General features: G+C 35.0%; 2 protein-coding genes across 3 annotated transcripts; both read left to right on the top strand.

The window, feature by feature from the left end:
- Positions 1 to 1392: 1392 nt before the first annotated feature.
- LOC140782184 (uncharacterized) lies at positions 1393 to 15275 on the top strand. 2 transcript variants are annotated; one of them, XM_073128632.1, is made up of 11 exons: positions 1393 to 1866; positions 1964 to 2047; positions 4752 to 4937; positions 6792 to 6877; positions 9738 to 9826; positions 9923 to 10026; positions 10113 to 10206; positions 10291 to 10366; positions 10476 to 10587; positions 12544 to 13075; positions 14881 to 15275. In XM_073128632.1, the coding sequence occupies exons 1-11, from the start codon at positions 1623 to 1625 to the stop codon at positions 14969 to 14971; spliced, it is 1698 nt and encodes a 565-aa protein (XP_072984733.1). In that variant the 5' UTR covers positions 1393 to 1622; the 3' UTR covers positions 14972 to 15275. The 2 variants fall into 2 exon arrangements, with proteins under 2 accessions (XP_072984733.1, XP_072984735.1); XM_073128634.1 differs by having other exon boundaries at positions 1663 to 1876.
- Positions 15276 to 16554: 1279 nt separating this feature from the next.
- Positions 16555 to 20457, top strand: LOC140782188 (ATPase GET3D, chloroplastic). Its single transcript, XM_073128637.1, has 7 exons — positions 16555 to 16835; positions 17265 to 17414; positions 17511 to 17585; positions 17698 to 17885; positions 17956 to 18121; positions 18219 to 18617; positions 20141 to 20457. The coding sequence occupies exons 1-7, from the start codon at positions 16635 to 16637 to the stop codon at positions 20270 to 20272; spliced, it is 1311 nt and encodes a 436-aa protein (XP_072984738.1). The 5' UTR covers positions 16555 to 16634; the 3' UTR covers positions 20273 to 20457.
- The last annotated feature ends 2031 nt before the right edge of the window (positions 20458 to 22488 follow it).

Raw genomic sequence — 22488 nt, 5'->3', positions numbered from 1 at the left:
AAATAATAATTAAAGGGGATCTTGAATAACTTTGGAATTAAAGATGCTAAGAAGATATATCAAAAACACTACGTTTTGCTTTAGTTATCACTAAACACTATCATGCAAATATGTATCATTTCATACTTGTATTTTATTTTAAATGTCTCAAAAATATTTTAACTTTAGTTTTTTAACAGCCTAAACTTAATTACAGCTGCAAGATGACCTCACTACCGTTAAGTTGTTGAAATATATGAGTTAAGTTAACTTGACTAAGTTTTTTAAAGTTAAAATAAAAACAAAAGTGTAACCAGACTCAAGTCTTTTAAAGTTAAATTGAAAATAAAAGGGTAACCAGACTCAAATTTTTAACGTTAAATGAAAATAAAAGGGTAACCAGATTCAAGTTTTTTAACGTTAAGTTGAAAGTAAAAAGGTAACCAAAGTTTAAAGTAAAATGAGAGGTATTTTAATAGTTTATTAGAAAGTAATAGATTATTATTTTTTTATTTCATTAGCTGCTGTTAGGTTGGACCTAACTTAAGGTTCTTCTGACGTATTAATGAAAATACGAGTTGAATGATAAATATCTATATAATAAATTATAAATAATACTAAAATTAAAATATAGTGTTAGTCTAACTAACTTCGTTATGCGCATAGCACACCCACATCATGCATCGTATGTATCCTCATCTTTCCGGGCTTTTGACCTAACTTGATTCTAATCTTTTTTTTAACTGAAAATAAATTATTTTTAAACTTATTATTAAATGGAGTCTAATTCACTATAGTTCTAATAAAAATGCTGAATTAATTAATATCTTATGTATATAAATTTCTTTTGACTTAGTCTTTCAACACTTAAGACAAAAAAAAATTGTTTGACAATAAAACTACTTATTAGTTCAGCGTTCTTAGGGCTACAGTGAATTAGATCCTATTTGGTAATAAATTTATCTGATAGTCTATTTCGATAAAAAATAATATAAAATATGTTTAGTTTAGTAAAAAAAAAACTCCCTCTTTCCTACTAAACGAGTTTACTCATTTTTTTATCATTTAAAAGTCCGTAAGCTAGAGGTAGGTTGGATAAAGCTAAGTCCTCTCTTAATATAAATATTTTTTAAAAAAAAATAGAATAAATTATCTAATCACCATGGTTATAAATGTCCGTAAACAAAAATTATACTAAGGTAATGAGAAAAGCACCGATTTATAGAACATCTAAAAACTCATAATTTGAATAGTATTTACGAGCCAATCAACAGTTTTATTAGCCTCGCGGCAAGTATGGAAGAAGTATGGTTGCCGCTGAGAGCTCAATATAATAAAGATATATGAGGTAATCAATCGTGCTACAGTACATATAATCGAGCTATGTTGCTCGATTCGAAGCCATTAGCCGTTAGCCGCGGTGTTGCGAAAACCCAAGGGAAGCCCTAACCTACAAACTGATAGAATTTTTACATCTTCTTATACTCTCTTCCCACGTACTAACTTGTGGACCGTTGGATCAGGCTTCTTGGACCCAACTGGAAAGAAACCAAACAAAACCCTCTCTCCTCGTCGCCATTAAACCCTAGAGATCAATTCAATTCACAGGGATGGAGCCCTAATCCCCGCGAGTTGATTGAGAGATGACCTCTCCTTTGCCCTTCTCCCCGCCATGGTTTCAGTCGAGGAATCTTCGCTGCGATTTCTCCTTCGCTACCCTCCAGTTGACCTCCTTCTCGGCGTCAAGGACCTCGAGGAGGCGATTCCGTTATAGGGTTTCTTTTGCAGAGGAGAAGGTTGAACCTTGTTGGCTTCCTGGGGACGCGGGATCCCAGGATGGTTTTGGTGGTTGGTTCATCCGGAAACAGGAAACTGCGGATAGAGATGGTTAATGCTTGTCGGAATTGATCTTTTATTTGATACCTTATGCCAATTGTATTGGGAAAATTGGATTTAATTTTTTAACAATTATTTCTTGGTATAGGTTTGAGAAAGCTTTCTGTTGGCGTTGGGGCTTCAGTGGCGATCTTGTTAGCTGCTCTCACTTACTGCTCGTTCTCGAGAAAAGGTTCTGCTTCTTTCTATCCACTACCGAATGGTTATTTACTTTTTGGGGGTGGGCTGTTGTTCTTTCTTGCTTTCTCATTTGTTTCAAGTCTAATGTGAACTGGTGGAAATTAGTGAATTCTGTAACCAGTAATACAATATAGTTTCAGTTAAGAGAAGCGACAGCTTTTTTATACTGTATTTGGGAGAAACAACAGTGTCTTACTATTATTTCCTCATTGCTTTAGTGAATCTCTTAAAAGGGACCACTTCCATAATACTGAGGCCGTTTGACTGGTTCGTGTGTTTTGGACACTCCAATTCCATGGAGTTACCATCCTTAATGTTGTAGTTTAAGTGTTGGCAAGAAAAATGTCAAGCGAGAAGTTCTGAAAACCATTTTACTGATGATCATCATTTTAGTATTAAGATTTAGTAATCAAAGACTTAGCATAATCTGTCACTGGAAATTGAGCTCAATAAAAGTTTCGCCAACTCTATTGGGGCCAGTAACTCCATAAGTACTGGGGCTTCTAATATCTCTTGCTCTTTCTATTGAGTATGTGTGGGTCAGAGTACATTTGATCTGCATTGAAATTTTTTCCCCTAATTATCTCTAATTTAACTCAATTGCTGTATCTGGTTATTTTAAATACTTCTCCTCAATCTTGGTCCCATAAGGCTACACATTGAGCTGCAATATCAGCTTTATTGTCCGAACTGTTTTCATATTTTTTTGAAGATGCCTTTCCTAATGGCTAATGCCGCAAATTCTAAGATTTGGATTTTCCTTCACTGAAGTCTGATCTTTTCATATAATGTGCATTCCCCCTTTTGTTTGATGTCATAGTGTTTGTGACACCCAGTTCCTCACTGAGAAGTGAGAGTTCGACACCATAAGTTCCCACTAGCTCTCAAAAAATAAAAATAAATTATACAAAATAAAGGAATTTGCATTTCTTACAGTATGTCAGAGTCTTTTCTCCGCTTTAATTATTTCAATCAGGAAATATATGCTTGTTTACCTCTACATGTTGAGCATATCACCCCAAGTTACCATATGGTGGGCCAAGTGGCCAGTAGTCCAAATACTGATAAAGAACCACAGTGCACCAGCTGACTGATGTCGATGCAAGCTGACGAATGTGTCCGGGAAATGTGAACTGTGAAGCATGAACAACAAACGCAGAGAAGGCTGATGCCTTACTATACTTGTGCCATTATTAGGGATTGCAAGGACAAAACTAAGAGAACTCTTATTATTGTTAGGTTAGTGGAAAATAGGAACTATAAAAAGAAATGTGAAGATCAGAAGGCAATGATTCCATACCTCTTTTCTCACTTCAACAAAGCTATTGAATATAATCTTATTATGGTCGGCAATCTCAAGAAAATCGTTGTCCTTATTACCGCTTCTCCTTTTCTTTCTACTTTTATTTGTAACACAACTATGCAATTAACACAATTGAATGAATATTTGGTGAACCACACTTTCAAGGAATTCATAAATGTATATGAGAGTTGTTTAGCATTTCCTCAACATTGTCAATGTCTCCTTTTATCTTAATTGAATTCTAATATGATACTATTGTTCTAGTGCTTGTGTTCATGCTTTGGTTCCATCATAAAATGGGCACCTGAATGAACATATATTTGGAATTTATTTGCAACCTACTAGGGCTTGTCTCAAAGTTCATTTACTAGTTGCTGAATCCATGAAATTTTACAAGTCCCAACTATGTAGGATAAGTTACAGTAATTCTTCTTATTATTTAGTTCTTTTTAATTGAAGGTCCTGTGTTAAATTGTGACCTATAGTTTATTTGTTTGCTACTTCCAGCCATGCTGATTTAAGTCCTCCAGTTTTTGTGGAGGCTTTTTCTACTTATATAAAATTGCTCATTTCTATTGATAAGGTGTGCCTACTACTCACCTTTCTATATTATATTTTCTTTTAATTGCCCTATCCATCTGAACATCCTTATTAAGGCTATGCTAAACTCCTGCATCTGTTGTCTCTTCGTTGCCTGACATTTTGATCCATAGAGCATGGCTGATCTTATGGCTATCCTATTTTTATCATTTTTTTAATATTTGATTTTAAGGTGTAAATGACGAATTGACAGTCACACATATGACTAAAAGCACTTATTCTTTCTAACCATTCTATTCCACTTCTATGTTCAACATCCTTAATTATATATCCAAGGTAATGGAAGTGCTTTCAAGTTTCAGCTAGGTGGTTCTTGTTCACCAAAATAAATTCTTTAACCATCTCTTTGCCTCATTTTTCTGAAATTACAGCTCATCTACTCAGTCTTATTTCCACTGCTTTCAAGTTTCAGCTAGGTGGTTCTTGTTCACCAAAATAAATTCTTTAACCATCTCTTTGCCTCACTTTTTCTGAAATTACATCTCATCTACTCAGTCTTATTTGCACTTCATCTAAAACCTTTAGATTCTATGTTTCTTCTCTATACTTCTCACTTAGTGTTTATTCTAAATTTTATTAATATTTGGTACAATATTTCCATCAGATGATTTTGAATTGGAAGAACCAATTCTAGTACTTCTAGGTGGGGGAATATTTCCATTTGATGGTTTCTGAAATATCTACTTTCTGCAAATTGTAGTATTTGTCATTAAGTGTACCTGAACATCTTAATATATTATTATATTATAAAGAAGTTGACAGCTAATAGATAGGAATCAATTATAACTTGCAGGTTTCAAGTTTTCCTTTAATGCACCATTTCATATTTTTCATGAGAAGCTGACATCAGTGGATTCCATAAGGGATCTAGATCAAGATATGAGGCCTGGAGACCTAGAAGTTGATCAAGTTTCCAAGTCAAATCGAGACGATGAGGTTGCTGCAGAAGATAATGAGCTGAAAGAGAATATTTTATCAGGTTTTAGTTCTTCAGCTAAAAGAATCTTTTGAAACAGAACTGGGTGGCTGAATTGGTTTTTTATTTATTTAATTTTTCTATCAGATATTTTGATCAGGATTACAGATTAAGTTTGATTGTTGTCAATATATATAGGTAGTGTGAGATGTTATTTTTCTTGTGTTTTTATTGCTCGGATTAAAAATGGACAAAAGCCCATCACAGATAATCACCACCTGCAGGAAAATAAGAGATGGAAACAGCAAATGACATATTCTGGTATTTTGCTTATGTTTACAGATGATCAAAATATGGATTAGAACTTGACTTTCTCATCATTTGAGTTTCACCTTTATTTTTATTTCACTTCGGTGTTTGTTAAAGAAAAAAGACATAACATATAATGCACTCAATACATGTTCTCAAGCTTATGCTTTTGATAAGCTAATATAGTTGATCTGTCTAATGCAACCATTAATTTTTTTTATTTATAGTTAGATAGATATAAAGAGGTCAGTTTTAGTGATGTTGTCACTCTAACTCTAGTTTTTGAAGTTTTGAGAGAAACATGACGGATATGATTCTAAGTTGTAATGTAGTTTTCTTTTATTCTTTATTTGTTGAAAGTTCAAAATTGGTGACCCAATTGTTTTGTTGTAATGAACTTTATTAGTGTATTAAAAGACGGTTGCGGATTGCGGGTGGTCACCCCACCACCTAGCGCCTAGGCGAAAGGCGGGTGCCAAGGTGGTCTAACAATTTAATATATAAAAAATAAAAAACAATTCTATATGATAATATATATATATATATATATATATTAATATAATATTTATAAAATTTTAATAGTGCAATTCACAAAAATAAAAATAATAGATTATAAATTTATAATTCACAAATATGTATGCATATTTTATTAACATCTTAATAATAAATTATCATGATATGAAATTAAAGGCATTAATTGGTGGTTTAAAATGCATTAATAGTTAGTGTCTTTGGTGATTTCCGATGTTAACATGAGGCAGACTCTCTTTCCCACATGGCCTCTCTCTTTCCCACCACTCTCTCTTTCTCACGTGGCCTCTTTATCTTTCCCAATACTCTCTCTTTCCCACTAAAGCACAGAGAAAGAAAGACAAAAAAGTGGGTGGTTTCGATGCCAGAGAGAGAAAAGAAAAATAAAAAGAAGAAGAGGTGAAGGAGGAGGAGGAGGAGATGAGGCAATCGGCAATCCTCGGCCCGCTATGCAACCTGGCAGCCTGCCAAATTTACCTAGGCAGTCTAGCTGCCATTCCTGTTAATAGGGTGGCCGCCATGGCCGCTTTTCAATACAATGGACTATATAGCAAGTATTTTTATCATAAAGTACATGGGATGCTACTATGTGAGAGCTCAATGTTCCAAGAAGTGCTTGACATGTATATTGAGGGCATGAATGTTTGCCAGTTGGGCCTCAACAATGGTGAGTGTCATAGTGTGCAACTTGATCGCAAGATGTTCTTGCAACACAGCTGTTTACAGCAGTACAATATATTGGAAAGCTGCATTATTTATTGTTGGACAAGTGAAGAATGGTAGTAATAGATTAATAGTAGGGTTTTAGCTGAATAGTCATTTATTATATATTCCTTCTATATGATTGATTTTTCTAACAAATGTTTTGCTTGCTTAGCCTAGCCATCACGTCCTGCATTCTGTATCTTTGCAATTAAATATTTGGCATCTCTTATGCATATAATGTATATATAACTATACAAAATATTTACAATGTAATTAAATTGGTCTTTCTTAGCTCTTCCATTCTTTTATAGCAATTGGTATTCTGTCTAGTATAATTTTTCTGATTTCCTGTATTCTTTGTTTATATATCAGAATCAGGAGGAAGCAAGCGTATTGTTGTTTCTGTTCCTGCTGATTCTACTCAACAAGAAGCTCTGTCTGTTTTAAAGAAGTTGCAGGTTTGCTATAGTAATCTTATTCACATTGCACTTGTCAGTTTCTATATCATGCTGAATATGATTGAAGTTGCATTATCTGTTGGATCATGAGCTGGACATTGTAGTGTATTTTAAGCTTATTGTAGATTATCTTATCTTCAGGATTTTTCTTTGGAACTTTGATGGCTGTTTGACTTGCAATTTTAATCTTCTTGAAGCATAGACGTCTATGTTTACTAGATCTTACCACCGACGAACTTGTAAGTCAACAAGAATTCTGTCTAATTGATGCCATGTGCGAAAGCATAGAAGGGAGTCAACAAAAAAAGGGTTAACCCACTAAGGGACTCGAGTCCAACCAAGGGTCCTCAAGAACCTTGGCCGAGTGGCTAGAGCCCATGAGTCGTTTATAACCCAGCTAAAAGTTGCAGACTGTCTAGCTGAGAGCCCTCTAGGCCCATAAGGTGTTGGGCTTGGCCTTAGTAGCCCATGGATTCATGAACGATACGATGGATCCCAGGTTTAATCGATCTCAACTCAAAATCAGTTTGGTATCAGCTAGTTTCGGCCATATTGGCCTATTTGTCTCTGTCGTATCAACTAAAATTATTTTTTTAAAGATTCATGTCAAATCTAAAATGGATCCGACTTGGGGGATATCAGAATTTGATGTCTCTAACTGCTTTCTTTTAAGTCTTCAGATTCTACTCTCCTTCGCACATTCTCTCCTCCCGCCTCTGACACATAACCTAGCTCATTTAGCGGCCAATTTGGTAAGCTCCTCTAGCTATTCCTCACTCTGGTGAACTTAGGTGAGTTTTTTGCTCTTTCTTTTATTATTTTTTCTTATTTCTCTTTTCTCTCTCCTACTCTCTAACTCTTATTTTTTTACTACCTTAAAACAACATTGAAAAGAAAGAGATATCTATCATCATCTCACTTCTGTACTAGTAATTTATGAGCATAAAAATTTATTAGATCCAATACAAAATTCATCATTGTTTTGAGTGAATATTTTTTTTAGTTTTTAAGATGGTGTGAATAATTTTTATTTTCTTATTTTTCTATCATTTTTTAAAATTTTTAAATTTTTTTTCTGTATCTTTTATATAATTAAAAAGTAGTCTGATTCAATGTAGACGGTTAATACAATTTATATAGTTGATACACACTATTTTTTAGGTGGTTGATCCCGATTTTGATCTTGATCCTGAGTTTCAAAATCTTGCCCATTACTTGTTATACATGATAATCCAAGCAGAATCAGAGGAGTTTAAGAATTTGAAAACATTTTTATCCATGAGGGTAGACTTAGCCCAATGTAAGTTGCTTACGCCAAGGCCCCCCTCAAATTTAAGATCAAGAGCAGTATCCCTATTTATTAGGTGAAGGCCGGTCTTGGTGACACCCCTCTCCCATAAGAAGGCTCTAGAGATATTGGCAATCTGGTCTAGAATAGAGTTAGGCGTCATGATAAGGTGTTGATCAATGAGACATCAGTAGGTATGCAAAATGGCAGAAACCTTATGAGAAGATCTACTAGAGGCTTTCACATAGACAAGGATATCATCTTCATATAAGAAATGGGTAAGGTTCGATCGATATATCACCTACCCTAGCTGCTTGATTTAATAGAGAAGAGAGCACCTGAGAGGACAAGATGAACAATTAAGGAGACAATGGATCTCCTTGACGTAGGTCGCATTTGGGATTAATCCAAGAAGAGGGTTTGCCGCTTATAAAAAAGGCAACTTTGGAGAGGAGATACACGGAGAAACCCAAACCCAGATTGGAGAGGAACCTCATACACATCAAATTTGAATAACTATCTCCTAGCTTAATCGGTCATAGGCCTTCTAATCATCATTGGAGAACACAACCTAGTTATCCCGATAGAGTGTTTGAGCCCTTGGGCGGCCAGAGTATTGTCTCCAATATTCCTATCTACCACAAAAGTTGCCGGCTCAGGTCCTATCAACCCCAAGCAAAGACACAAACTGATTAACCAAAATTTTAGAAATGGCTTATAGCAGGCATTACAAAGAGCTATTAGGACAATAGTCAGAATCTTTCTTTGATTTGTCCTTCTTATGAATCAGAGAAACAAAGGTCTGAGCTCACTGTAATGACAGTCGGCTGCTGTCAAAAAATCAAATGATAGCCTGCGAAAGGTGAGGCACTAAAATAGCCTGTGGGCCTTGAAAACCTCAGCCTGGAATCTGTGCCCAGGGCTTTGCCAGAGGGCATGCTCCTCACAACAGACTTGATATCAGCAATAAATACATGCAGCACAAGGGTATTTGCCTCAGTCCTCCCCAAGGAAAGGAGAGGAGGCCAATCCAAAAGCTATCATCAAGAACAAGGGACAAACCTCACAAGTTATATAGAAGCTAACGCAGCAGTAATTAAATCAACATTGTAAACATAGTCACCAGAAACAGATTAAATGATTCTAGCCTTGCATCTTTTTCTAATCAAACTAGAGCTTATGAGTTGTGCAAATACTAAATTGTATTTGAAGTTGGTTCAAACATGTTAAATTACTATGTGCCAGTGTGACCTAAAGAGCAAGCTAAGAAACAAGCTCAATTATCAGTTAGTCCTATTTTTATCTTCTATACATGCTTTTTTCTACTTCTTTCTTATTATGTATCCTTTCAATATCCTTATTGGGAAATTGTCTCCTTATCTCTGACTCAGTACAATTTAAGTAGCATATTTTTCAGTTAAATAATAAAATATTTGAATAACTAACTTCTAACTAGGACTCAAAGTTTCTATTAAGTTAATATTTGATCTCCAGTTTTAAAGACATTGCATTTGAGTTATCTCTGTTTGCACTTCTGAAAATGGATTTTTGATTTAATTTCATGGTACTCAGATCATTGAAAATGATGTCAGTGCCGATGAATTATGTACCAGGAGGGAATTTGCAAGATGGTTTGTCAAAATAAACTCAAAATTGGAGAGGTAACCTAGATTTCAGTAATTTCTATTTTGTCCTTGGATGTTTTAAATGATAATGGTAGTAGGAAGCCAGTATTATGACATTAGGTGCACATGCAGAAAAAGGAAACACAAGATTGTTCCAAGTAGTATGCTTGCCGGATCAATTGTTACAGCATTTGATGATGTGAATCTTGATGATCCAGATTTCTGGTGCATTCAGTGTAAGATCTTTTACAGATGTATTAAAGGTATTACATTATCAATCTTGAGAGATGTGAACTCTGACATCCTATGCTACGTTGAAAAGCACTAGGAGAAGCTGGTATTGTCCTCAGCAAGCTCTCATCTTCAGATATTTCTAGTTCTAATTGCAATGGAAGTTCTTATTTTTTCCCTGAAAGGTTTTAATCTTCCTTTGATATATTTGTTACTTTTTCTCTCTTTTCCTGGTTAAATTGTTAACTAGTTACATATTTATGTTGCAGTTATCTATCTCGATTTGATCTGGTGAACTGGAAAACCCTGCTAGAATATGCATTACCTTCTGAAATAGATGAAAAGGTATTGATAGCCTAAGGATTGGTTATCTCTAATATCAACAACACCTTTTCTGCTTTCTTGATGGTCTTTTGTTCATGGTTTTATAAAGTCTGACTTGTTTACAGTCCAGGTGATAAGGAAAAGGGTGGGCTTGTTAGATCTGAGTGCTTGTCCGGATTTATCAGTATCATTGTTGATGGATCTGATGGCTGGTGACAGGAGCATAACTAGGAAAACTTTTGGTATGACTGGTGCTCTGTCCTCTGAGTCCACTTTTACTTAGAGTAGTGGCTCAAACCCACCTCATTAAAAGGCTTATTCCTCTCATGTTGGCAAATCTATTGGCTTATGTTTGTTCTCAACAAAATCCTCTGGTTTATTTAATTAATGTTGAATTAATATTTATATATTTGTTCCTTACCTCCTCTTTTCTGCTTTTATAACATATGTGCTGGTTCTGTGCTATTCAAATCATTAAATAAACTGACGTTTCTTTTCTTTTTTATAGCCCTTTGGTTTAATTAATTCTTCCCTTTTGGCATCCAAAACTAGTAAAGTTATAAGCAGTTTTAGTTCTGCATATGCATTTTGGTCCATAAACTTGGAAATTCATGCTTCTCTTAACTCCAACTTCATGTGGAGTCACTCTTGGAGGGTACCAACTTCTAGACATTGCCCAGTTCTTAATATTCTGCAAGAAAAACTCCTATAAGCTGAACATGTTGGAAGTGATCTTATAGTGTATATGCCACTTAGAACTTCTGCCGTTGCATAATTCTCTTGAGCTTGGAAATTCTGTTGAAACACCATAAAGAAGGACAAAATAGATTACCCTGGAATCCATGCTCAGCAATATTTTGTGTAAGACTATCTACAATTAGCGAAGGGTAGAACAAATTTTCCCACAGGATTTTCTTTGGACTTGCATTATGTTCATGAACCTGAAAATCTGTTGAATCACCCAGAAGGAAAAGAAGAAAAGATAGAACAAAATGCACAATCCTAGAGTCCTTTCCATTTATCATGAACTGATATAAGCAATCAATTTCCTATTGTCATCAGTGAACCATGAATAAACCATATTGTTACTTTATTAGGTTTTCAAACAGGGTTTTTTGTATAATCTTCTTAGTTGCGTCTAATATGAAGTTAGTTACCCTATTTATCCATGAGAATTTCTTCTTGAAATAAGCATCAATGTTGTGAAAACTAAAAAGGCACTATAATGTCCACCGCATAGCACATATGCTATAGGGTACTACATGAGGGTGTAAGGTGGTCTACTTATAAGTCATTAAAGTATAATTTAAATAAATATCCAAACTATAAGTAAAGAGAGAAGACTTGTCAAATATGAATAGCTTTTATTTAAATTCCAAATGATGAACTAATCAGAATGTCAGATATATTTCATTTTTAACTTGTTTATATATGCATTAAATGTATGAAAATATATTGTCTCTTATGTATGCTTTATCCAGCTTGGCGATGCTTAGGCCTTATCCAGTTTATGCAAAGCAGAAAAAACTGGTTTTGCATATGCGATCATCTATGTGGATGCCTGCACTTCTTTTAGAAACTTGACAAACATATCATGTTCTTTAGCATGACAAGATACTTGGGCATCATCTAGCAAGTGTCTACTGTTGCATTACAAATCCTAAGGCCATATTTTATTGGAGGTAGTCCATCTTTCAAGCTTGTAGTCTCCCAGTGACTTAGATTTCCTGCTAATGGCATTCAACATATAATAATTCATCGATGAGGGTTGTACACTCTTAATGATGAATTGATTGTTGACAGCTCTGGATTTTGTCAGTTTGGAGATTAATTAGTTTAACTAGATAGAAAGAATTGGTTTCAGGTAAACGCCTGATTCCTATGCCTGTAATATCTTATAATGATAGTTAGATGGCCTACCTTTCTCTTGTCACAAGATTATTAGAAGACCTGGAATTCTGTTCTGTTATTGGAACTTGGAAGTAGGAACAGATTGTGAGATATGACATGGATATTGCTACTTGAGCTGCATGTTATCAAGTATTATTTATGCTGGATTTTGGATCATTTGTTGGTTAGTGATTACTGCATTCCTTTATTTATTAAATATTCTATATAAATTCGTATGATTCTTTATTTTGCCTCTCTTATGTATTCATTTTTTTTTCTTCTTCTTTTTCTATGTCTATCTGTAACAGGAAATACCAGACGTCTTCAGCCATATAAACCAGTAACAAAAGCTCAAGCTGCAGTTGCATTGATTGCTGGCAGAATGGAAGAAGCAATCCATGCTGAAATATCAAGAATTGAGTCTGAAAATTTGTCAAGGTTTGTTGAGATGGATGAAATCAGGGCAGAATTTATTTGCAGAGGAGAAATACAGAAATACTGGGAGGAGAAGTTAAAGAAAGAAAAGGACCATGAGATTGAGGTCAGGAAAGGCCTTCAGATTGCGTTGCTTGATTTGGAGAAAGAGAGAACAAATCGAGAAGAGAGCCTCGCCGAGTATATGAAGGAAAAATCAGTTCTTGATTGCCAGCAGCAGTTGCTGTTGAGTTTAAAGGAAGAAGTCGATGACTTGTATGATAAACTTGACATTGAAAGAGCTAGTCTTATGGCTGAGCAACAGGCTTTGGAGAAAATGTCTTCTGACATGTGCATCAAGCATGATGTTGTGATTGAAGCAAAGTCGATATTGGAAGCTGAGAAAGAAGCTCTCCATATACTTAGGTGAGCCTATTCTGGCCATTATTTCTAGATTACTTCTAATGATAAGATTATGTAGCATATTTTGGGAGAAAGTTTCATTATTGTGTTTTGTTTAAATAACCAATTTCAGTTCTCATTTTGCTGGTCATGCGCTTTTGCTCTTATTGCATGATGCATTTTATGTCTAGTGATCCTTATACTGTTACAACAGCCATCATGCCATTATAAATTTATAACAGCTCTTATATGTCTGATATATCTATTTACACAATTACCATGGGCTAAACATGATAATCATGAGGTCACACAAATGCATGTCTAATGAATAATGATCCATATTTCGTTCATGTAGACAAGGCGCTAGTTATGAATAAACATGTTACATACACAAGAGAATTTACGCATATGTTGAAAGTCAAGTATGGTATTGTAGGAACAACAGCTAGTTTATAGATAGATTTTTATGCTTTGATGTTTCACATATTTTTGTTGTACCGTCACAGCATGGTGATTTGAGACCACTTAATGCATCCATAGGTAGGGTTATGTAGTTCTTTTATCTGTTATACATCACATCTAAAAACTTATGTCTGAACCTGATACCTGCATCAATTAAACTTGAGATAGGTTTCTTTAGTTACATACTATGTAAATTATGAGGACACAACATATTTGCAAATCGGTACATGCTATGGGAAGCTGTATTAGTAGTGGAGTTTTCAATAAAAGGTGATGATGGTCATCTTCAAAGTTCAAACCCTTGTTCTTTTGCTGTTAAAGAATTCTGTGTCTAATAATAGAGGGGAAAGAGGACTCTGAGTCTGATCTGGTAGGATCAACTTTTTGAAATATTAGAGTCAAAGTCATCAAGTGGAGTTTTTTTTTGTCCAATCAACCTGAATATCGGACCTTTAAAGAACTCAACCTATTACAAAGAATAAGGCTTTGCTACAATGAAACTGTCTGGTGCTTTATATTCAAATAGGATTCATTTTGACTAGAAGCCAAAGAGTTTGATCCAGAATGAAGACTGCATGATAATAGATAATTGCATGTCTTGCAAATTATTGTTATGCCCCGGAGTTTCAGCTTTTAGCAATTTGGCTCTTGTCAAGAGAATCAATCTTGTTTTCATATCCATCCTTTTTTGGAGTTTATGTATATTTGCTCATGTTTGTAGGCGCATGCTTTTGTGCAATTTATCACTTGGCGTACTTATTTCTTCTTTACACCTAGAAGTCACCCTACTTCATCCCCATTTCATCATTTCATGTTTATGTTTCGACCCTTTGACATGGTAGTTTTTAAGAGATTCACGACATCTAGGGAGTAAACTTATATTCTGTAAATGAAAGAAGAGGGAGTTCAGCTAATGGTCATTGTTTGAGGATATTCTCATGCAGTAAAATGAAGCTTATGACAGATTATGAATCTTCCCAATGTATTTGAATTAGCTGATTTATTTGCACATATAATATAAAACAGTGAGAATTTCGTCTGTCGCCATCCAATATCATTTTTCTTGTTTTATAGTTGGATTGTTGGAAGATATGACTTCAAACTTGGAGCTTATATGAGAATATCTTTTCTAAAATGAGCAGCATTGAATGAGAGATTGTTTAATTTAATCACCTTCGCTTGACAATTATTTACTTGTGACACAATTTTATATTTCACAACCTTTTAGTAATTCCATGTGGTGATATCACTTCCTGGCTTTGTGCCAGTAGCATCATTGTTTCTTCTAATTTTTCTTTTGTGCACTTCTACAAATAAACCAGTTGCTCTTTATATGATGCTCATTATTTGAGGTTGATACTCCACAGATCCTGGGTAGAGGAGGAAGCAATGCGAGCCCGTGCTCGGGCTAAGGTCCTAGAACAGGCTGTGAGGAGATGGCAGTGCCACAACGAATAAATATATGGAAACCCAATCTGACAGCAATGATATGCAAGAATCAATGGAAGGCAGTACAGCATTTTTATCATCCGCAATTCTTTTGTCATCTTAATGTTATATCATCTCCCTGGAGAGTTGGCAACATAACCTTCAGTTTAGTTATCTGATAGTGGTTAGATCATTTTTCTAGGCAAATTAAGTTGGCAGTCTGCCAGTATGTCAATGCTGCGACCGATATGACTTTTGTGTTCATGTTTACCTTTAAATTTTCTGATCGGTGATTCATGACTGAGGATTATCAGTAAAAGAGAAAAGTTCTACATTTTAATGCTTTTTAGCTAATTTTATTTCCTTCCAATTCTTGTCCAGCATAAGTCACTGTCTTAATTATAGCCCCATTTCCATTGCGCACTTACCTTTCACAGTTATTTTTATCCCATTATATTTCTGGTTGAACTTTGATACACTTTTAGGGGCATTAATTAGTTTCTCATGGAGCAGAACAATTACTTTTGCAGTTCTGATATTATTTTGTTAGATTTGTATATAGCATCTTGCATTTAGCTCATATCCGAGATGATTATATCTTAAGGGTTAATTATACTACAGATCCTGAATTATTGCCTATTTTCATATAAGACTTATTTAATTTGTGTGACACTTTGATCTTCTCAACTATCTAATTTCTTTTAATTTTTTAATAATATTAATAGAAAAAAAGTGGGCAAGTAATAGGTCAAGAGATTTAGAAATAATTATCTCTTTATTTATAACTATAATAGAAGTATATAACTCACCAATTCGACTAACTAAACCAAATAGGATAATTTTCATTATTCTTATTCTTTTGATATACTTGTACAGACAGAATACAATTTATAGACTAATCCTACTTTATTTCTTTTCTTTATCATAACAACAAATATAATTTTGGTGTCTACTGAATAAAGACAATTTCAGATATTTCAATTTATGAAGTTATTTGGAAGTTTAAATTAAAAAGTGAAGCATAAAATATAAATAAAATAATTATTATTATTATTAAATGTCATAACTGTCATCCTTGGAAAAAGGAAAGAAAGGGTAAAGCATCCAAAGACACCCAAAATTTCATAATTTCTAATGGAATGTTTCTAAAAGCCAGACCAGAAAACCTTTTTATTATTATTTATTATTGTTTTATTTTTATTTTTACCAAGGACTTGAAAGTTCTCCTCTAAAGGCAGCATCACCTCAGCCTAGTCAGCATGCCTAACATGGAGGGAGAAAAATCTAAAATAGTTTTAATTAAAAAATATTAAATAAAAAAAGTCTTATTTATTTATTTTTATAAATCATACTCTAATCTGTTTTTGAAGATTTTGTATCGAGAACTTTTATTTTTTTATTTTCTCTTATAATTTTTATTTAACATATTAATACTATTTTGACTAATTAATGTTGACCAAGTTACTAAAACACAATCATCATTCCCTCTTACTTTTTATATCCTTCTATTTTTTTCACCTATCTTAATAAAATAAATAAAATATAGGGTGTGATTTGTAAATTTTTTTTTTTTTTCACGAGCTCTCATTCTCGGTAACGCCACCTCAGGTGACTATACCTCAATCCACCACCCAACCCGAGCACCGTCCACCTCTCACCTCCCACCTCCCACCTCCCACCTCCATCCTCCTCCATGGCTATCTGCGTTCTCTATCCTTCCCTCTTCTCTGAAAACCTAACCCGCTTATTCCGAAACCTTAGAGTACCTCGCGGGCGAAATGGAGCAAGGTTTATGGCCAATTCACGCGAGTCTTCCCAAAGTCCCACGAAGCTGGTCACTTTCTTGGGCAAAGGCGGTTCCGGGAAGACCACCGCAGCGGTTCTCGCCGCCAAGGTGGGATCATTTTGGGTTCATTCGCGTTCTCCTGCCCATTCCTTTCTATATTTCGTCGATTTTCGATTAATTTCGTGGATTTATACCTATATCAATATCTTATCTTTGTTGGGCTGTGCAATTCGGAAATTCCTGCTAATGCTGCAATCCGCAACCTGGACTTTGTTTCTGTGTAATTTAGATGTGGTAGCATTATTCGTCTCAACGCATTACTTTCACTTTTCTTTGCTTAAGTACAAAAATATCTCATCTTGCTAATATCCCAATGTTGCTGTATTCCCTAATGCAATATACTCGATGCATGCTGCTGTGAAGTGGATTTCTTCTTAGGTGTTCAATTTACGAAGTATAAGTATAGAATGTAATAAAGATTAGAATTGTTAGTGTAGCAGATTTGAATTTTAAACACTTCCTTATGTCATTTATCAGTATTATGCAAGTGAAGGACTGCGCACATGCCTGGTAATACATTCTCAAGATCCGACTGCAGAACAGCTGATGGGTTGTAAGATTGGAAGCGGTCCAAGTCCAACTGAGTGCAGTGATAACCTTTCTGCTGTCAAACTGGAAACTAGCAAAGTAATTTTGTATACCCTCTTCATCTTTTGAAAATTGAAATAGATAAATAGATAGACGAAGGTCTTGATTTTGTATTTGTTTTGGTAAAACTGACAGATGCTACTTGAGCCTCTTAACCGAATGAAGAAAGTTGATGCACGTCTAAATCTGACTCAGGGAGTCCTTCAAGGGGTGGGTATGTGATTGTTAAAAGTGTTATAGGTGGAGAAATATGTCTTTTGTCCTCGTCCATTTGAAGATCTAACAAAGATGCTCAACTGGGTTATTGTTATCAATAGAATAGATTGTTGGAGAAGAGCTTGGAGTTTTACCTGGAATGGATTCAATTTTTTCAGCATTAGCCCTTCAGAAGCTGGTAAATTTTCGTTCTGATGAAAGGAATGCTGCACCAAAAGAGTTTGATATGGTAATTTATGATGGCATCAGCACTGAGGAGACACTACGCCTGATCGGTGTCACTGAGAGAGCAAGGTAAAGGTCCTCTTAGTTTGGCCTTAGATCATATTCTGTAAGTATGATAATCTTATTTTGTGAAAGCCAGGTGGTACTTAAAGTACATGAGGAGCATGTCTGAGAAGACAGACATTGGAAGATTAACTTCTCCTTCACTCTTAAAATTAGCATATGATTCTATAAATCTAAACAGTGGAATCAGTGAAGGGAAAACCAGTACAGATATTTGGAATGAGGTTGAACAAATTTTGGAGGTACTTTCTGACTAGAACTCTATCTTGTTTTCATTTCCTGTTGATAGTAACTCTCCTATCTTAAATGATGTCATGGATCTCCTGCTGTCTTCTGCAGAGAGCATCTGCATCATTCACTGACTCGTCGAAGTTCAGATGCTACCTTGTGATGGATCCAATGAGATCAGTATCTATAAGTTGTGCATTGCGTTATTGGGGTTGTGCAATTCAAGCTGGAACTCATATATGTGGAGCACTTGGTTTTAATCCTCAATCTTATGCAGTGACACAAGAAGTTGCTGAGAAGTTTTCCCCACTATCCTTTGCACTTCTGCCATATATTGGGACAGATCCCTTTGTTGAGTGGGAAACAAAACTAGATTGTTTAGACCAAAGTACAAAAGATCTCCTTGGGGCAGACATATATTTCCGCCCTTCAGTTACCTTTGATTCTCTGCAGAAAACAGTGACCCTTTTCATGCCTGGCTTTGATAAATCTGAAGTCAAGTTATACCAAGTATGTCACTAATCCATGTTGCTTTATATGTCTTATATTATTCACAATTGTCTTGACCCACTCAATAAGAGATCAAGATTGCTTCATCATCCCTAATATTTCATTTCTATTATCAGAATTCTTTTACATGAATAGAGGCTCAAATAAAGAACTTATGTAAGTCTACCAAACATACTGAACATAATTATAGACACCATACATCTTCTTCATGCCATCAAATACTGCCAGAGATGCCCTACATATGCATTACTTGGCATACTTGCTCGGTAGAAAATTATGGGCTGTGATTCTAATTACCATAGGTCGTATTCAAATTTTCAAATCTATGTTTGGTGGTTCATCTAGCTAAATTCACCTGCAAATTTGCACATAGGCATCACATTTCTGAGAACTTATACATCAAATTTGTTGTCATTTTCTCAATAGAGCTGAATTGGATGCATTACAGTGGATGGGAGTTTTGTGCCTTCTTCCCTCTGCTTTCTGCACTATCTTTTCTTAATTCCTCTAGAAATCATCCTTGCTGACTTTTGCTATGAATCAGATATCTTCCTTTTGGCTTAAACTTATTTTGTTCTATACCTCACTACTCAACCATCTCAATTTTTCTTCCTTTATTCTACTTCTTGCATATCTTGGTTAAATTTTAAAAATTGTGAGCCTTCATGAAATCATAGATGATATAATCACACTGTATTTAGTTGGTTTCTGCTTTTGAGTTTGAATTAGTTAATTTAGTGGAGTATGAAGAAGTACCATTTTCCTGTGATGCCTTCCTAATCTTATGTTGTTCCCAGAAAGAAGAGTTGATGAAGCTAGTGAGTGTGAAATTGTATCCTCTAGGTAATTTTGTTAGTTGACATTTCATATTTATCATGGAGAAAATCTAGATGCTTCCTCTGTAGATTTGGTTACTCTGTCAGCGAAGTACCTGACAACTTTTTGCAGAATTCTTTTATCCTTCTATTTGTTTTCTCAAGCACAATAAATTTTTTTTCTCATAATGCAATAATGCTTGTTCTTCCAGCAAGCATGCTTGCATAGTGATAAATTAGTTAAGCAAGAAAGTGGGAAAACTATTTTTTACCATTGATTGCTTGTTTAGGAAAGAATGGAAATATGAACAGGAAATAGAGAAGGAAATGATGGTCCATAGATAACAGATAATTTTACCTTAATAAAGTTAAATGGCTCACGAGTTGCTGTAGTAGTTATAGGCAGTTAGTGTTATTTCTTTCCACCATATCCTTTTCATCAGTAAGTCACAAAGTATATATACTACATGCAATAATAGGTGCCTGGTCTTGTTGTGAGTTCTGTGTCACAATTCTTTGCTAATGTAGAATATACAGAGTGAGGTAGTACCAAACTCAAATTGTTGTCTTGATCAGAACTCTATTATTTCCATGTTTAACAAGTGTCATGATTGTTTTTTTTTCTTCTCTTTTTTCTATCTTGGCAAAATCTAGTTACTTGTACATCTTTATTACACTAATCAACTCTTGATGATCTAATACATGCAGTATCGAGGTGGATCAGAGTTGCTTGTAGAAGCGGGGGACCAAAGACGCATCATAAAGTTGCCTCCCAATATGCATGGGAAGGTTATAGGCGCTAAATTTACTGACAGGAACCTCGTGGTTAAACTCCGGTAAGATTTGCATGTCAGCATGGAGAAAAGAGATCTGGCTGCAATTATTGTATGTATTCCTTTTCATGGAAATGCAGAATAGAGAATAAGCATTATGATGTTGGTAAGAATTCAATTTGTGTTCTTTTTCCTTCATCACTCCACATATCAGTATAGATTTACACATGGAATGAAGTATGGGTCAATCCTGATCTGTATCGCTGAAACAGATCGGCCAATCCTCAATTCAAATCGTCCGATATGAAGGATGGGTACAGCCGATACGACCTATATATGTTGTTTTTTTAAGCATCTGATCCCGAAACAGATACTTAGAACCTTGGATTTACACTGACTCGACCTCAGTGTTGGCATGAAAAGTTTCTGAATGCAATAAGGTAGGACATATAGACATTCAGCTTTTATAACAAAATTCTCTCTCTAGGTGTCATGGCAATAAGGTGTTGTTGGATCCATTTGGTGGAAAGAAGCACACTCTCCTTTCTCATATTCTCATCTATGAAAAATCTTCACTAGGGGCACAGGAATCTTAATATATTTCGAGTATTTCAACTTCTTGATGATACTAGCAGCTCTGCATTTTTATAAAGAAAAAAGGCAGTGATAAAAAGCAATTAGACTTCTCTATGAGGTTTGAATTGTTTTGGAAATATCTCTATTAATTTGTACAATAATACACAAAATTGTAGAAAAAGAAAACAAAACTGTGCAGTCAATCCTAATTTAATTGTAAGACAATTTCCATATTATTGTAAATAAGACTAATATAGTCTAGTTATATCTTATTTATTTTTCTCGGTATAAATACATTTAATCAAGGGTGGATTTACTAACTAAAACACCAAAAAGAAATTCGAGAGGAATTTTAAGAAGAAAGGGTGTGTGACTGATAGCTTCTTGTAACACGTAAAGAGTTGGTGAAAGGTTTTGTCGTCAGTTACCGCCCTTGCTATTTATCACCGGCGGTGACGAGAGAGAAAGAATGCAACGGGCTCCGCAGCGGCGACCGCGGTGGGGGCACCTCCCGGAGCCTCTTTCCGTCGGCATCGTAATAAATGACCCCGGAGAAATCCAACGGTTGGCACTTCTCCCCCATCAGTATCGTCCTCCGCCACACCCCATCCCCGCCGTCCGACTCCACGCCGCGCTCCTCCGCGACCCTCTGCTCCTTCCCCCCCTCGGCAATCTTCTTGCTCGACCCGCCGAGGAAATGGACGACGGACCGGCGGGAGAGGGAGGGGCCGCACCGGAGCCTCCGGACCGCACGTGAGACCCGCTTCGAGCACGCGCTCACCAGGGAGCCCACGCTCCGAAGTAGCCCAAATGCCATATATATAGATATATATACACAACTTCGTTGGTATTCTTGGAGTTTTCAAGATTGTGGAGTGGTGTTCGGAACCTCGTTCAGCTCTCTATTTATAGAGTCGTAGAGAGAGAGAGAGAGAGAGAGAGAGAGAGAGAGAGAGAGATTGGAAGGTAAAAAAAAAAGAGAGAAAATAAATAGTGGGGGAGGTCAAAGGAGGTCACCTTTTGGGGGGGTTTTTTGTGTATATTTGATAGTTCTTCTTGTCAAGATTGTGAGCTAAGTTTCAAGGGTAGTTTAAAGCTTGGCGTCTAATTCACATTGTAGTGCAGTACACCCACATATCAAACTACCCTTTCTTTTCTTGGGTTGAAAAATGAAATTTCTGCCAACCATTATTATTATTAGCTTTAGTGGTAGTTGGTAGGAGGCCTCAAACTTTGTATAAATTCTTCAGACTATTAGCATGCATATCCAGGGCTTCTGTTCTTTATCTTTTTTAAATATATATATATATATATATATATTTACCTCGTATGGTTAGCATAAATTTATTTTATCCTCCTATAGTTTTTTTTGTATAATATTACTGTCTTATAGTCTAGACTAAAATGTAACGGTTACTTTTCTCATCATCTTTTACGAAAGGTTGAATTTGAAGATACAAAGTTGTAGAGACTTGGATAAATTATCTAACTCATATAAAATAATTATAACTAAATTTTAAATAATAAAGATAGGATATATATATATATATATATATATTTGACATATTTTTGTCATCTAAAATCTGATTAGATATTATTTTGAATTGATAAGCTTATACAAGCATCTATAACTTTGTTTGTGAAAAGTATTTTTAAATTCAACATATGTTTGATAAAATATAATAGAAAAAATAACTATTTTAGTTT

This window comes from Typha latifolia, chromosome 2 (assembly GCF_019914945.1).
Source record: "Typha latifolia isolate L0001 chromosome 2, TyphaL0001v2, whole genome shotgun sequence".
Classification (NCBI taxonomy): Eukaryota; Viridiplantae; Streptophyta; class Magnoliopsida; order Poales; family Typhaceae; genus Typha; species Typha latifolia.
Note: the sequence above shows the minus strand (reverse complement) of the source record. Positions and strands in the feature narration are given on the sequence as shown.